The sequence below is a fragment of the Nothobranchius furzeri genome, chromosome 2 (genome assembly GCF_043380555.1).
Source record: "Nothobranchius furzeri strain GRZ-AD chromosome 2, NfurGRZ-RIMD1, whole genome shotgun sequence".
Lineage (NCBI taxonomy): Eukaryota > Metazoa > Chordata > Actinopteri > Cyprinodontiformes > Nothobranchiidae > Nothobranchius > Nothobranchius furzeri.
In genome coordinates, this window is record NC_091742.1 from 88,310,543 (window position 1) to 88,326,907 (window position 16,365).

Consider the following 16,365-nt stretch of genomic DNA (forward strand, 5'->3'; position numbering starts at 1 on the left):
CTCTTCTTCTCCATCTGTAGCTGCGCTACCGCCACCTACCGGTTTGAGGGCGTATCAGCAAATCCTTCCACCTGTCACCTCCGACTCCTCATTACCCAGAATCCTCAACACCAGCCCACCACATTCTTGTCTTTTCCTGTCCCTCTCGCTGCTTCTTTGCTCAGCTGAAGTGTGCGTGTGTGTGTATGTGTAGGTGGGGAAGTGTCACCTAAAAACCAGACAAATAAGACGTATATTCATTGGGTCTAGGTCAAACCTTACTTGTGTAAGCCTATAGAAATCAGACTTGCTTATCATGCTGGCAAAACATGCAAATAAAACAGATTTGTGGGGTGATGGTGGTACAGGAGGAAAGTGCTCGCCCCGTAATCGGGAGGTTGCAGGTTCGAGCCCCGCTCAGTTTATCGCTGTCATTAAGTCTTTGGGCAAGACACTTAACCCTCATTGCCCACTGGTGGTGGTGGTCAGAGGGAATGGCGCCAGTGCTCGGCAGCCTCGCCTCTGTCAGTGCGCCCCAGGGCAGCTGTGGCTACTTCGTAACTCATCCCTACCAGGGTGTGAATAGGTGAATGGCTGACTGGTTTGTAAAGTGCCTTGGGGGGGTCTCAGGACGCTAGAAGGCGCTATATCAAATACAGGCATTTTACCATTTAATCTTTAAACTTTTAGCCCTGGTTTCGCCTTATTTTAAATAAAAAATAGGTTTCAAAGCATTAGAAGAAATGTTTAGATTAATCAGAAATGAGTTAAATTTGCTTCAGCACCCACAAGAAGAAGCTGCTCATTGTCACATCTGCTGCTTGTCAGAGTTCAGGACCATGGACAGCGTCATCTCCTGCTTACTGGAAACCAGCAACCAGGGCTAACCCTAACCCTGCTCAGGTCCCTCATCACCACCTGAGAGCATTTAATGCTTGTTTCTGCTATTTAAAAAGATCACACCAAGATTAAAGCATTACAAAGTTTGTTTATTTGCACTGAAAGAAATCCCTAGGGGCATTTATTCATTAGGAATATAATATCAGTGAAAAAAACAAAACAGCGTAGACCTGGCAGACCCAAACGCATAGTGAGGGTCTGCTGGGAACGCCTGGCAGAAGCTGTCAAGACGGTCTTCAACTCCCACCTCCGGCAGAGCTTTGACCAAGTCCCGAGAGCAGTGGGGGACATTGGCTCCGAGTGGGCCTTGTTCCACACTGTGATTGTTGAGGTGGCTGTTGCTAGCTGTGGTCGCAAGGTGGCCTGTGCCAGTCGTGGTGGTAACCCCCGTACCCGCTGGTGGACACCAGAGGTCCGAGGAGCCATCAGGCTGCAGAAGGAGACCTACAGGGCGTGGCTGGTCTGTGGGTCTCTGGAGGCAGCAGACAGGTACTGGATAGCCAAGCGGGGTGCAGCAGTGGCAGTTGCCGAGGCAAAATCTCGGGCATGGGAGGAGTTTGCTGAGGCCATGGAGAAAGACTATCGATCGGCTCCAAAGAGGTTCTGGCAAACTGTCCGGCGCCTCAGGAGAGGAAGGCAGCAACTCGCTCACACTGCTTACATTGGGGATGGGGAGCTGCTGACGTCAACTGGGGATATAGTCGGACGGTGGAAGGAATAATTTGAGGAGCTCCTAAATCCCACCTACGCGCATTCCGAGGAGGAACCAGAGCCGGGAGACCTGGGGATGGACTGTCCAATATCGGGGGCAGAAGTTGCTGAGGTAGTCAAACAACTACACAGCGGCGGAGCCCCGGGGGCAGATGAGATTCGTCCTGTGTATCTCAAGGCTATGGATGTTGTAGGGCTGTCGTGGTTGGCACGTCTCTGCAACATTGCGTGGTCATCGGAGGTAGTTCCTGTGGAGTGGCAGACCGGGGTGGTGGTCCCCATCTTTAAGAAGGGTGACCTGAGGGTGTGTTCCAACTATAGGGGGATCACACTCCTCAGCCTCCCTGGAAAGGTCCACTCCAAGGTACTGGAGAGGAGGGTCCGATCGATAGTTGAATCTCAGATTGAGGAGGAGCAATGTGGTTTTCGTCCTGGCTGTGGAACTGTGGACCAGCTCTATACCCTTGCAAGGGTGATGGAGGGGGCATGGGAGTTTGCCCAAACAATCCACATGGGTTTTGTGGATTTGGAGAAGGCTTATGAACGTGTCCCCAGGGGCACCCTGTGGGGGACGCTCCAGGAGTATAGGGTGGGTGGCTTTCTGTTAAGGGCCATTCAGTCCCTTTACCAGAGGAGCGAGAGTTTGATCCACATAGCCGGTAGTAAGTCGGACCTGTTCCCTGTGACGGTTGGACTCCGCCAGGGCTGCCCTTTGTCACCGGTTCTGTTCATTACTTTTATGGACAGAATTTCTAGGCGCAGCCGTGGTGTGGAGTGTGTTGAGTTTGGTGGCAGGAAAATCTCGCCTCTGCTTTTTGCGGATGATGTGGTCCTCCTAGCTTTATCCAGCTCTGACCTTCAGCTCTTGTTGGGTAGGTTAGCGGCCGAGTGTGAAGCGGCTGGGATGAGGATCAGCACCTCCAAATCTGAGACCATGGTTCTCGACCGGAAAAGGGTGGATTGCCAACTCCGGGTCGGGGGAGAGGTCCTACCTCAAGTGGAGGAGTTTAAGTATCTCGAGGTCTTGTTCACGAGTGAGGGTAGGAGGGATCTGGAGATCGACAGGCAGATTGGTTCAGCGTCTGCAGCGATGCGGACGCTGAGCTGATCTGTCGTAGTGAAGAGGGAGCTGAGCCAGAAAGCCAGGCTCTCGATTTACCGGTCGATCTACGTCCCAATCCTCACCTATGGTCATGAGCTTTGGGTAATGACCAAAAGAACGAGATCGCGGATACAAGCAGCCGAAATGAGTTTCCTCAGTAGGGTGGCCGGGCTCAGCCTTAGAGATAGGGTGAGGAACTCAGACATTCGGGAGGAACTCGGAGTAGAACCGCTGCTCCTCCGGATCGAAAGGAGTCAGTTGAGGTGGTTTGGGCATCTGGTCAGGATGCCTCCTGGACGCCTCCCTGGGGAGGTGTTTCAGGCATGTCTTGCCGGCAGGAGGCCCCCGGGTCGACCCAAGACATGTTGGAGAGGTTACATCTCCAATCTGGTCCGGGAACGCCTTGGGGTCCTGCCGGAGGAGCTGGTGGGGGATAGGATGGTCTGGAGCTCCCTAGTTGGGATGCTGCCCCCGCGACCTGGAACCAGATAAGCGGAGGAAGACGACGACGACAAATTAAGCAGACTTCTTGGATGATCTCTTAGTGCAATCAGTACCATAGCTTGCCTATTTTGTCCATATAATTCCATGATTAACATCCAACATGAAAACACAAAAGACACAACTAAAGTTCAGTTAAAATGGTCGAACATCTATTAAAGAGAGGCCGAGGCTAGCTAGCTAGCTGCTAGTGGTAGAATGAAAGGTAGGTAACATTCTGTATAATTAATGAGCATCAGACCCACGTGACCACAGAGCTAGCTCCGTGGAAAGGCCTCAGTAGATCCTCGGTCTGGCCTGGAAACTGTTCCAGGATTTTGAGCTTCTGTGTTTGTGTATTCTTTTTTTGATATTTTTTGTGCAATTGTTGGACAAAATGACTTGCTGTGGCATTAATTGCACTAATAGAGTGTCCAAGGAGTCTCCCCTTCATTTTTTTTGGTAAGTAAAATTATATTTATGTATTTTACGTCACTGCCGAGCTGAGCTTAGATTTTAACATGTACTGTTTAACCATGAAATTTAAATGTAATAGGGTAAAACCCAGTGCATTTAACATAATGCTGCACTTTAGAAAATGGGTTGAAATATAACATGTTGGTGAAGTTGGGTTCCGACTATCGGCTTGTGGAGCTCTCGGGAGACCTCGGTTTTCCACCTGTTTCTCCCCTCCCCGCAGCTCGGCGCATCTCTGTCTGATCGCGGCTTCTGTCTGCTGTGCGGGCTGCCGGCTTTCAGCAGCTTTCGGGAGACCTCTGTGTTCCACCCGGTTTTACCCAGCGGTCAGCCCGGCGTATCTCTGACTCAGAAGCTCTGATGTTGTGCACAGTTAACTCCGGTTGTAGCTAGGTTGCTACCTCCGTTAGCTTAGCTACCACCTCTGCGTTAGCTTTGGGTTAGCTTGTAGCTAGTTCGACCGGGTGTCGTCAGTTGATCCCAGCCTTACAGCCCCACCCTCAGCTCCACCTTTCTTACCTTTTGTGGAATTGTCTGGGCTTGATGGAACCTGTGACACGGTCAAAATGGCGGTGGTGGCCACCTCCCTTTTTGGCACAAAAACGTGTTATTGAAGCCTATGGAAATGAATTGTCCAGTATATATGTCGATGGGTAGCACTGATGCTCATTTTACCTGCCAATCAAATATGATAATTCATAATTTCAAGAACTTAACACCTAAATGGGAAAGTTACAACAAAAAAAAATCACCCCCCTCAGAATGGTCATGACTGTAAACTAGATCTATTAAGCCTAAAATAATTTTCTTAACCAGACTGTTAAAAATAACTTCAGAAATAATCATGTTATCATGGGAGTCAATGAAGGAAGGCAATAGAGAAACATTCCTTTTTAGTGTTGTACACAGAACATCAGTCTCTGAGGGGCTTGTTGTCTTTACAGTGCTGTTTATTTTATCAATCTTTTGCACTTTATTTTATTCTCAACTTCTCAAAAATATAATTTTACACAAAGACATTTTCTGTCAATTTGAACTTCTTTTGATTTTAGTCTGTCATCAATCCTAATGTGTTCATTCAATGAGTAATTTTTATGGGTGTGTGTGTTGGAACTTCAAGAGGCATGAAACAAACATTTTAAGCAGACTGTTTTTCAAATTTGCAATAGCAGCTTTAATGCATTGCTTAAGTATCAAAATTTGATGACTGATCAAGGGCAGACAAAATTTGATCAGAACATACTTGATTATTAATAATATCTTGTAATATTTCACAAAGCAGCAATAAATTAAATAAAACATACATGTTCCATTCTGAAATGTGTATAAAGGTCAAGTTCTTCAAAGGCCAGTTTTAGAATCCCACTCCCACCAAATTTCTGACTGCTACCACCCAATACTAAAATATTTGATTCCACCCCTCCACAGACCCATTTATTGATGAAAAATAACATTTAGACTTGAGAAATATTTTTATGCATTGTATTTCTGCTAGTAAAAATAGCTGTTGATAACTTACTTTTTAATTATCACTAGTAAGAGTACGATTACGACTGGGATCTTTGTTGCTATGAAAAATAGGAATTAAAAGGTGTGAATGAAAATTAAATGTTAAAATGGCTTGACACAGTAAACCTGGGTCTGTTTTCAAGCATCTGTACGAACCGTGTCACAGGCAAAAAGTTTCTGTTCTCCATGCACTTTTTTGTGGCAGTTTAAATTTGACTTACTGGAAAATTGTCGTTCACAAAGCTCACATGCAAATGGCCTCTGTCCTGTGCGAGCTAATAAGTGTCTCTTTAAACTTTCCTTTCGTCTAAATCTTTTTTCACAGTGAGTACAAGCAAAAGGTTTCTGTCCTGTGTGGATTTTCATGTGATTGTTTAAATAAATCTTTACGCTAAATCTTTGTCCACAAATCTCACAGGAAAAAGGCTTCTGTCCTGTGTGGGCTTTCGTGTGTCTATTTAAAGTTGTCTTATGGCTAAATCTTTGTCCACAGAGCTCACAGGCATATGGTTTCTGTCCTGTGTGGACGCGCATGTGACTGTTTAAATGTTCCTTCCGACTAAATCTTTGTCCACAAAGCTCACAGGCATATGGTTTCTGTCCTGCGTGGACATTCAAGTGACTTTTTAAATTAGTCTTTCGGCTAAATTTTTGTCCACAAAGCCCACAAGCAAAAGGTTTCAGTCCTGTGTGGACACTCGTGTGACTGCTTAAATTAGATTTTGTACGAAAGCTTTTTCCACAGTCATCACAACTAAATGATTTTAGTTCTGTCTGGACTTCTCTGCATGAGTCTACATGTCGCTTCGCTCTAACACGTTTCTTATTAACCAAACCATCTGAAGGCCTTATTGCTGAATGACTTGGCACTCTCGCATGTTCCTGGAGAAACCACTTACTGAGAAACTGTTTTCCACAACAGAAGGACTTGCTAACAATCTTAACATCTGACTTAGAGGACCTGTTCTCATTCCAGTCCATGTCTGCATCTCCATTTTCAGGCCCACAGTCTGACAGCTCAAAGTCTAGATTCACACCATCATCATCCTTTTCTTCATCTTCACTCATTTCAGTCTCTGAAGAATCAGATGTCTGTTCTAGAGGGTTTAGATCCAAGTTCCTGCTAGTTTCTCCTTCTCCAACAGTTTTTGCTGTCATCTGGTCACCTGAGCTGCTGGTTGGAACATCGCTGTCTTCGATTTGCTGCTGACGAAGCGGTGAGAACAGAGGTTTCTCTTCATCATCCTCACACTTTATAGAAACTGCAGTGAATGCAAACACGGCGGCATCAGTCTCCTCCTTCAAATGGAGCTGTTCTCCCTCTAAACGGGTCCAGAATTCCTCCTTTTCCTCCTTTATTTGGAAGTGTTCTGGGTCCATCTGGTGCACAGTCGCACTCCATTCTTCAGGAACATCTTTCACTGCCACCTTCTGTTGAGCACCTGTGGGAAACACAGAAACACACAATGTGAATTACCAACACCGTAACCACACAGGTAACAGTTGTATTTTTACTTAAAGTAAAAACAGAGAAAACAGGAAATCGTTTTGAATTGAGTGTCTTTTCTGGGGATGACAAAGGCGAGGACTTTGGCAGTATGATCCCGGCTACAGAAGCTGGCACTTGGAATGTCACCTCTCTGATGGGGAAGGACCCTGAGTTGGTGTGCGAGATTGAGAGGTGGGATTTTATTTTATTTTTTACAGTGCCGTGTCATGATTAGGGCATTGAGAATGTTTAAACAAGAGAAAAAAGTGTGAAAATGTTCATTCCTGTGTGAGAAAAGTGCAGAAAGTGTGTAAACAGGGGTTATATAGCCTTAAAACAGTTATTACAATTTTTAAAAATAATGCTGGCTACTTTGCAGATTTCACCTTTTGCAGGTTTTTTTTTTTTTTTTACGTAGCCCGCACGATTAACGTGGGACCACCGTACTGGACTTCTGCGCTGGTAATGGATTGTCGATAATGAACACCGTGTTTCTGCCATAAAGGTGTCCATATGTGCTCTTGGCACCAGGATACTTTAGGCTGCAGCCCGATGATCGACTTTGTTGTCGTCTCATCTGATCTGCGTCTGCATGCCTTTGACACTTTGTTGAAGAAGGGGCGGAGCTGTTAACTGACCACTACTTGGTGGTAAATTGGCTTTAATGATTGTGGAGGATACCGGTCAGACCTGGCAGCCCCAACTGTATTGTGAGGGTCTGCTGGGAATGTCTGGCAGAGTCTCCTGTCAAAAGGAGCTTCAATTCTCACCTCCAACAGAACTTCCAAAACGAGGTGCATTGAGACGAGTGGGCCATGTTAGGTGCCTCCATTGAAGGAGCGGCCGACCAGAGCTGCGGCTGCTGGGATGTCGGACCTAGTTGTGGTGGCAACATCCAAACCCGCTGGTTGACATTGGCCGCTAGGTATGCTGTCAAGCTGAAGAAAGAGTCCTATCTGGTCTTTTTGGTCTGTGGGACTCTAAAGGCAGCTGATGGGCACCAGCAGTCCAAGCAGAATGCGGCGTGGGTGGTCACTAGGGCTGCCACGATTAGTGAACTCGTCAAGACGACGTCGACAAATAAAGTAGTCGACTATTAATTTGCTCGGGCATCTGGTCAGGATGCCTCCTAGACGCTGCCCAGGTGAAGTTTTCCAGGAACGTCTAATCGGGAGGAGGCCGAAAGGGAGACCAAGGACACGTTGGAGCGACTTTGTCTCTCACCTGACCAGGGAATGCCTTGGGATTCCCCCGGAAGAGCTGGCCCAAGTGGCTGGGGAGAGGGAAGTCTGGTCCTCTCGACTTTGGCTGCTGCCCTCGCGACTCAACTCCAGATAAACAGAAGAAAATAGATGGATGGACTTTTAATTTAATAGTCTACGCGTTGTTTATTTTATAAACTTTTTTTTATCTCGCCTGCTGCGGCACGTTTGGCGGTTGCTTCCTGCCTCTCTGCTCAGCCGCCGCTTACTTTAGCTCCGATGCGCATGCACAGTAGTCGCCATCCAGATCAGCCTTCGTCACCAGAGAAAAAAAAAACATGGCGAGTCGGCAACATAGCTCAAACGTAATTGGGAGCATTATACAAAGACAAAAGAAAGGCACGTAGAGTACAAACTCTGCTAAGTGAAACTCTCCTTTCATGGGAGTACACTGGCAATGCACGAGCACCTTAAGAGGACCCACGTCATGGCGGAGAACAAACAGTCGCCTCGGTAAGTTTACCTCTTGCTAGCTGCTAACATCAACAGAGAGTTACTTGTATTTATAGGAGTAGCAACACCAGTAGCAGCGGTGATTTTATTACCTTCAGAGCATGTTTGTATGTCACGTATTTTTGCTCTAATCACAAACGCTAATGATTCATTTCATCCCACTACGTTACAGTATTAATAAAAGGGCTCCTCTTCAGTGGACGAGTTTGTTACGTGCACGCCTCAGCAAGCGAACGTCCTGACCGAGGCCGTTGTGAGCATGTTGGTCACCAGACTCCTGTCCATGGTCGGTGATCAAGGTTTTAAAGAGATGATCAAGCAGCTCAACCCAGGATACGATAACTACGTACCAGGCTGATCCCATTTCACCACCATAATGGAAAAGACATATGAAACAACCTTTAAGGTGGGTGTGTGTGTGTGTGTGTGTGTGTTTCTCTCTGGACACACAAATAAAACATTAGAATATAATACATTTTATGATAAGATAAAAAGGTTGCTGACTGAGCAATCAAGAAACTAATATTTTTAAAGCATAAAACATTTTCTTTGCGTTAAATCTTAACCTACTTTATTTGATATAACAGAATTATTAATCTGATAAATAAACTGACTTTAATGTCTTTTATCTTTACGGTAAACAGACCCTCAGAGCTGTTGAGGGTCCCCGACCTCTGACGTGCGGACCAGCCGTGCTACAGAGGCGTACCTTGGTGTGTTCTGCCATTTCCTGAGTTAAGATTGGAATATGAAGCACTTCAACCTTGGCATCATGCCTCTTGTGAACACAAGTCATTATGTGTCCATCTTATTTTTGTTTTAATAAAAGAGCCATAAACCATTATGCTACATAATTGGCGAGCCTCCATCTGACTGTAGCATTTGTATTGACGGGTTACAAAGTTATTTAAAAGTTGTTTGACAAGCAATCATCTTGTCTTTATTATTAGAAGGCACATAGCTGATCACACTTCAGACTAGAAGCTCATTTTCTGGGTGATAGTAAAATCCTATCTGCATTGTAGGATCCACTTTATTCATGAAAGAATAAAGTTATGCTTAAACCAAGCACAGCTCTTCCTATTGAAAAACAAAACAAAACAAAGTTTGATCCAAGATGGCTGACTTCAAAATGGCCACCATGGTCACCACCAAGCCCCCACAATGCGGCTCAAAAATTGAAGCAATCCCGGAAGTACCAAAAATTGCAGTTCCACCCTCATCCACTAGGGGCTGGTGTCAGAAGTGAGCAAATCCTCATTGACTCCCATGTTATAAATACCAATTTCACAGCAGAAATAAACATGTTTACAGCCTGGTACCAGAACACGTTTTTTGTTTAAATGATCTAGTTTACACTCATGACAACTCTGAGGGGGGTGATTTTTTTTCTCACTCTTCTGTTTAAGTGTATTAAAAGCCTAAAATTCTGTATAATTAATGAGCATCAGACCCACGTGACCACAGAGCTAGCTCCGTGGAAAGGCCTCAGTAGAGCCTCGGTCTGACCTGTAAACTGCTCCGGGATTTTGAGTCTCTGTGTTTGTGTTTTCTTTTTTGGATATTATTTGTGCAATTGTTGGACAAAATGACTTGATGTGGCATTAATTGCACTAATAGAGCGTCCAAGGAGTCTCCACTTCATTTCTTGGTAAGTAAAATTATATTTATGTATTTTAGGTCACTGCCGAGCTGAGCTTAGATTTTAACATGTACTGTTTAATCAGAATCAGAATCAGAATAGGTTTATTGCCATTGTCAGTGAACAAACAATTCACAAACTAGGAACTTGCTTCGGTACTAATGTGCTACATATAACATGAATAATAAGATTAAAAATATAATAAAATATAATAAAAAAAAACTAGAATAAAACTTTCAGCGATAAAAAAGGCAGGTAATGGTAATATGGCCGATAACGTGACGTTGTGTCGAGTACAGAAGACGAGCATGGTTGTGTGTTTATAAGCTATTCACAAGTCTAACGGCAGATGGAAAGAAACTGTTCTTATGGCGGGAGGTTCTGGTCCGGATGGACCGTAACCTCCTGCCTGAGGGAAGCGGCTCAAAAAGTCTGTGACCCGGGTGAGAAGGGTCAGCTGCTATCCGACCTGCACGCCCCAGAGTTCTGGAGATGTACAGGTCCTGGAGAGATGGAAGGCTCTTAACCATGAAATTTAAATGTAATAGGGTAAAACCCAGTGCATTTAACATAATGCTGCACTTTAGAAAATGGGTTGAAATATAGCATGTTGGTGGAGCTGGGTTCCGACTCGGGAGACCTCGGTTTTCCACCCGTTCTCCCCTCCCTGCAGCTCGGCGCATCTCTGTCTGATCGCGGCTTCTGTCTGCTGCGCGGGCTGCCGGCTTGTGGAGCTCTGGGATGGAAACCTTTCCACCCGGTTCTCCCCAGCGGCAGCTCTGTTCATCTCAGATCACAGCGGCGCTTGTCTGCTATGCAGCTGCCGGTGTTGTGCCAAAGTAGTTACCCCCGTCAAAAATTATTTCCTTTCGGTTTACACTTTGTTTTTGTTGGAGTTGCTATCACGAAATAGTTTATTTGCAAAATAAGTCACAGTAGAACTAATAACTACAGAAACTTTGGAGAACATTACACGTTAAATTAAGAAGCCTAAAAAAAGAAAAGTTTCTCTAGTTATTAGTTATACTGTGACTTATTTTGCAAATAAACTATTTCGTGATAGCAACACCAATGTGCATTATTGATGGGGGGCACACATTTTGGCAGCCGAGGCCACACAGCCCGATAAAATATGTATCCCTCCTTAACTTTTGCTGTGAAGAAACACTCTGCAACGTTACTGTAGTTATTGGTTGTACTGTGATTTATTTTTCAAATAAACTATTTCGTGATAGCAACGCCAACAAAAACAAAGTGTAAACCGAGTGTAAATTCACCGGAGAGCGACGTGTTTCCATGATCACGTCTGGTTTTACAGTATTATAGTATCGCTACCGTGAATGGGGAAACAATTTTTGACGGGGGTAACCACTTTGGCACAACACCGGCTTGTGGAGCTCTCAGAGACCTCTGTGTTCCACCCGGTTTTACCCAGCGGTCAGCCCGGCGTATCTCTGACTCAGAAGCTCTGGTGTTGTGCACAGTTAACTCCGGTTGTAGCTAGGTTGATACCTCCGTTAGCTTAGCTCCCACCTCCGCGTTAGCTTTGGGTTAGCTTCAGGTTAGCTTGTAGCTAGTTCGACTGGGTGTCGTCAGTTGATCCCAGCCTTACAGCCCCACCCTCAGCTCCACCTCTCTTCCCTTTTGTGGAATTGTCTAGGCTTGAAGGAACCTGTGACACGGTCAAAATGGCGGTGGTGGCCACCTCCCATTTCAGCTCGAAAACTTATTGGAGCCTATGGAAACCCATTGTCCAATAATTGTATGTCGATGGTCAACACCCATCTTGAAGCAGTGTTTCCCGTACATAGGCGTAGCAGTGGCGGGCCGCCACGGCTGAAATCTCAGTGCCATGCCTACAAGATCCCAAGTTTTATTGATTTTTTTTTAGCAGTTTCCCGAAGAAGCAGCGGGAACTACTCTGTTGTTGCTTGTGATCACAGCCGGCAGACAGCTAGGAGGAGGAGGCAGGGCAGGGTGGTTACAGCTAGGGATGAGCCGGATACTCATTTCAGACTAGTATCCGGTACGGATAAAGCATTTTTGACGAATACGAGCATGAAACGTGTAAAACTCGTAAATTTCTGTAATTGTGCTGAAGGAAAATCCTCATTGGGTAACGGACTGTCTTCACGCTCTGTGATTGGCCAGTCACATAGAGCGCCCGCCCCTCCCTACACACAAAATCTGCAGCCAGGAGCTCAGTCAGCTCGGCCCAGGCATCCACACACACACAGACAGTAACGGATCTCTCTGTGCTTGCTTCACTGTTGCTCACGTTTCTACAGGACTCCCTAGGTTTTCTTTAGCTCGCCTCTTTTTCAGTTCAATATTTAAAGTTACTTTTTTCGTAACTTACTGTACGTGGTGCATTTGACAAGACAGAGCTGAAAACGGCTCGTCCTGCGTCGGTCACTGCCTCCGCTCCGGTCGGGTTTTTTAAAATTATTTTAACTGTCCCTCTCTATCTCTCACACACACACAAACCTTAGTCAACATTAATTTGTTTAACTGTGTGGGAAAAACGCCAACAGCGTTAGGAAAAAAATCAGTTTAATCAAATTAAAATAAAAAAAAATTAAAAAGTTGTGTCTGGTTCTAGTATTTCATATTTCCTAGTTCCTACTGCAGGAGTTCAGATGTATTAATTCATGCACGTAAACATTAATGTTCTGATTTTATTGAAAAATGTGTTCTGTAATAGTTCCTTTACTATTGTGATAAAAAAAACTTACCGGTAATCTCAATTCTGAGGCTGCTCTGTAAATAGTTTTCAAATAAACAATACACATAGCAACTTCTGATCAATCCATATCAATTTCAGATTTAAAATAATGTATTGATGTAAACCATACCCACTAATTTCCAAATAATAAATAAGAGGTGCATTCATCTGTGTTTGATCCGCATTAGTGATGTTTCAGTTTGTTAGTAATTTTATTTATTAGGTGCATCTGACCTGTTCTATTTTTCTCTGAAATGAGATCAAATCAGTGCTTCTATGGGTTGTCTCCTCTCTGCACTAGAAAAATGTACTTTATTATAATGTTCACTGTAATGCATCTTGATGTTCTTAACAAATAAATTAAATCAAAGATATTGGTCAGTAATGCCAAATATGTAAATTTGTGTTTCAGTCATTTTTATACTGGCTTAAAAATACTTCATGAAGTCTACTAAGCAGGGGTGTAGAACGTGTTTAATAGGGCCAGCCCAGTAATGGTCTTGGACCAAAATAAAGGGGGCAGAAAGTCAAATAAAGGGGGGCAACAGGAGATGTTTTTCCAGATGCCAAGAAAAAAAAATGCCTAACCCCCCCTGCAAAGTGTGTCACTGAGAATTTAAAACAAAAATTATTCTTGTGCAAATGTTAGTGTATTCACCTTTAATACTAGTTATTAAAATGCAGCAGTTGCTGGATTGGTGCAGTTCAAAGTGGAGTGCATCAAATAAAACAATATTAACAGTTTAGTTAGTTTGATCCAAGATGGCCGACTTAAAAATGGCCACCATGGTCACCACCCATCTTGAAGTTTGCCCCTCACATAGGCCGTGTTCGAGTTGAGCAGCGCCTCGCCTGGAAAACAGACGAGAGCAGACGGAAGCAGCAGGGGGAGTGGCTGAAAGCCAGTCGGACACAATTTTCCTGCTCGGGAGTGACGATGGATGAAGATATCGCGTTAGCGTTCACACTTGTTTAATTTTGAATTTTAATCCTGGTGCCTGTTAGCAGCTGAAACACATCCTCATGTGCTTGTGGATATCGTATATATTGTATATGAAGACATGACTGTAATAATAAGTAAAGGTTATCAGCTGTAGGTTTAGTGTGCTCATAGGAAACGAGACAAAAGAACACAAAACACATTTCTCTTTTTGACCTATATAGTTATCATCAACATAACATGATTTACAGAATGCACGTGACCAATTAACATCTCATGTTCTACCACCGGATGTTTGGATCAAAATATGAACCAATCAGATCTTAGATCAGGTGAGAGCCAGGCGTTTCCTGTCATCTAGGTTTTGCAGCCGGTGGAGAGCAACTGCAGCGCCTTGCTCCAAAATCTGCGGCCGCCTTGATCTCACGAGGTTATCGTTACGTAGGCATGACGTCAGAGCAAGTCGGCGTCAAGTCGGACACAAATCTAACCGGCATGCACTGCTCACCGATCACCGCTGGTCTAATCTGCGCAGAACTGCCTTATCTCGAACACAGCCATATACTAATGTGCCACAAACAGGACGAAAATATCACCAACCATTCCCATTTTATTAAGGTGTATCCATCTAAATGGCCCATCCTGTAGATGTGGACACACACACACACACACACACACACACACACACACACACACACACACACACAAAGTAGTTGTGTACCTGTATCCATGTTGTCCAGATCCAGATGATGACAGTCCCAGATCCTGAAGTGGTAGCAGGTCTGCTTTAGCCGTGTTTAGCTAACAGCTGCAATAGAAACAAAGCAGCTGATGAAGTTCTGAGGCTTTTCCGTCGGAGAGTGTGAGCAGGATGGATCAGAGAGCGATCCTGCATCATGACCAACTCAGATGACCGAGTCTGATAAAGGGAACCTCTTCCATCTGATGAAAGCAGCAAAAAGAGCGCAGAACACAGAATATTTTCTCTGGTTTTGGAAGGAACTCACCAAGTTGTTGAGGAGATAGAAGTTTCCATAGCCTGGTGATGGTTTACAGCGCCGCTTCCGCCCCTTCTTTCCTCGGCACGTGAAAGCGTCGTGAAACGACCTCGAAACGTACTACGCGCCAATTAGCCGCCGTTATAGGGGATGAGTTCCTTTCCACCAGCAGCTAAGTGCAGCAGCTCCGAGTCTATTTTGACGCGCTACGCTTACCAAACACGCAGGTAAGCAGCAGGGCCTGTTGTCTCTCCATGTAAGATCGGGTCTGACTCTAAACAGTGTAGAACATCCGGAATTTTTCTAAATAAAGGTCACGTTCAGTACGTCATTTCCTGTGAACTTCTGTAACCGATGTTAACAGAACAGAAAATAACCCACAAAATTTTTGATGCACGCAGCTGTCTTTCTTCTTGTTTATTATTGCGTGTGCGCGTCTGAAATCACGTGTGGTGTCTCTCCCGTGATTGCATGACGTCATGGGGTCAGCTGTGGGTTATGGCAAGCGGCTCGGATCACAATTCGTCCACTTTTGAGAACGTGTGGTTATTTAACAGCATGTAAATCGCCGTCTTTAAACAAACAACGCCGAAAAAAGAGGCGGAAATCCCTGTATTGTACGCAGTCTTTATGTCGTCTTTCAGAGCGCCGTAAAAAACCGTTTTTTCTTGTCATTGAACGCCACAATGAGGCACTTCTACGTGTGGCGCAAAAGACGCCGTTTTTCTCTTATTATGCAGGCCACTCCTAAAAGTTTTCTCAGCCATTTATTTTAAACTCCAATCGCCCAATCCACGAAGAGAAAATACAGACAGTACTACTTCATCCTAGATGTTATTTCCTGCTTTCCTGAAGATGCTACTTTATGCTTCAATTCACCAAAATTACCTCAGCTATTATACTGATTGTTGCATTGGCTCATGTTAAACATAATTTTATTACTGCAACTTGCATTGATATTAATAAAATGAAGACACGGACACAATCTATTCTTATTAAATAATGTAAGACCAAGCTCCCATAATACTGGTATGAAAATGAAGCCAACACGGAAGTGACAAAGCTGCAGTTCTACCCTCATCCGCTAGGGGCTGGTGCCAGAAGCGAGCAAGTCCTCATTGACTCCCATGTTAAAAATACCAATTTCACAGCAGAAATACACGTTTACAGCCTGGTACCAAAACATGTTTTAGGTTTAATAGAGTTTACACTCATGACAACTCTGAGGGGGGTGAATTTTCTTCTCACTCTTCTGTTTAAGTGTATTAAATGCCTAAAATTCTGAATAATTAATGAGCATCAGACCCACGTGACCGCAGAGCTAGCTCCGGGGAAAGGCCTCAGTCTGAGCCTCGCCCTCGCCTGAAAACTGTTCGGTCATTTTCAGTCTCTCAACTTAGACCATTAGTTGTGCAGTTTGTGCGTTCTTTTTGGATATTGTTTGTGCAATTGTTGGACAAAATGACTTGCCGTGGTATTAATTGCACTATAGAGCGTCCAAAGAGTCGCCACTTCATTTTTTTTGGTAAGTAAAATTATATTTATGTCAACCATTTTAGGTCACTGCCGCTCTTTTCGTGATTGGGCGCTATATAAATAAACTTGAATTGAATAGTGAGTAAGATTCAACAGCTCACAACAAAATCAGCCTGAACAAACCTTAACTAGATTATTTTAAATAAAGTACCTCAAACAAAG

The 16,365-nt window shown here is 44.4% G+C and overlaps 1 protein-coding gene across 3 annotated transcripts; it reads right to left on the minus strand.

Moving 5' to 3' along the window:
• Positions 1–4,797: 4,797 nt before the first annotated feature.
• Positions 4,798–15,132, minus strand: LOC107395560 (gastrula zinc finger protein XlCGF57.1). 3 transcript variants are annotated; one of them, XM_070548148.1, is made up of 5 exons: positions 14,677–15,132; positions 14,391–14,477; positions 8,119–8,162; positions 7,872–7,975; positions 4,798–6,600 (listed from the first exon to the last, which is right to left on the minus strand). In XM_070548148.1, the coding sequence occupies exon 5, from the start codon at positions 6,536–6,538 to the stop codon at positions 5,297–5,299; it is 1,242 nt and encodes a 413-aa protein (XP_070404249.1). In that variant the 5' UTR covers positions 6,539–6,600; positions 7,872–7,975; positions 8,119–8,162; positions 14,391–14,477; positions 14,677–15,132; the 3' UTR covers positions 4,798–5,296. The 3 variants fall into 3 exon arrangements, with proteins under 3 accessions (XP_070404249.1, XP_015830445.3, XP_015830443.3); XM_015974959.3 differs by having other exon boundaries at positions 7,872–8,162; XM_015974957.3 differs by lacking the exons at positions 7,872–7,975; positions 8,119–8,162.
• Between the last annotated feature and the right edge of the window lie 1,233 nt (positions 15,133–16,365).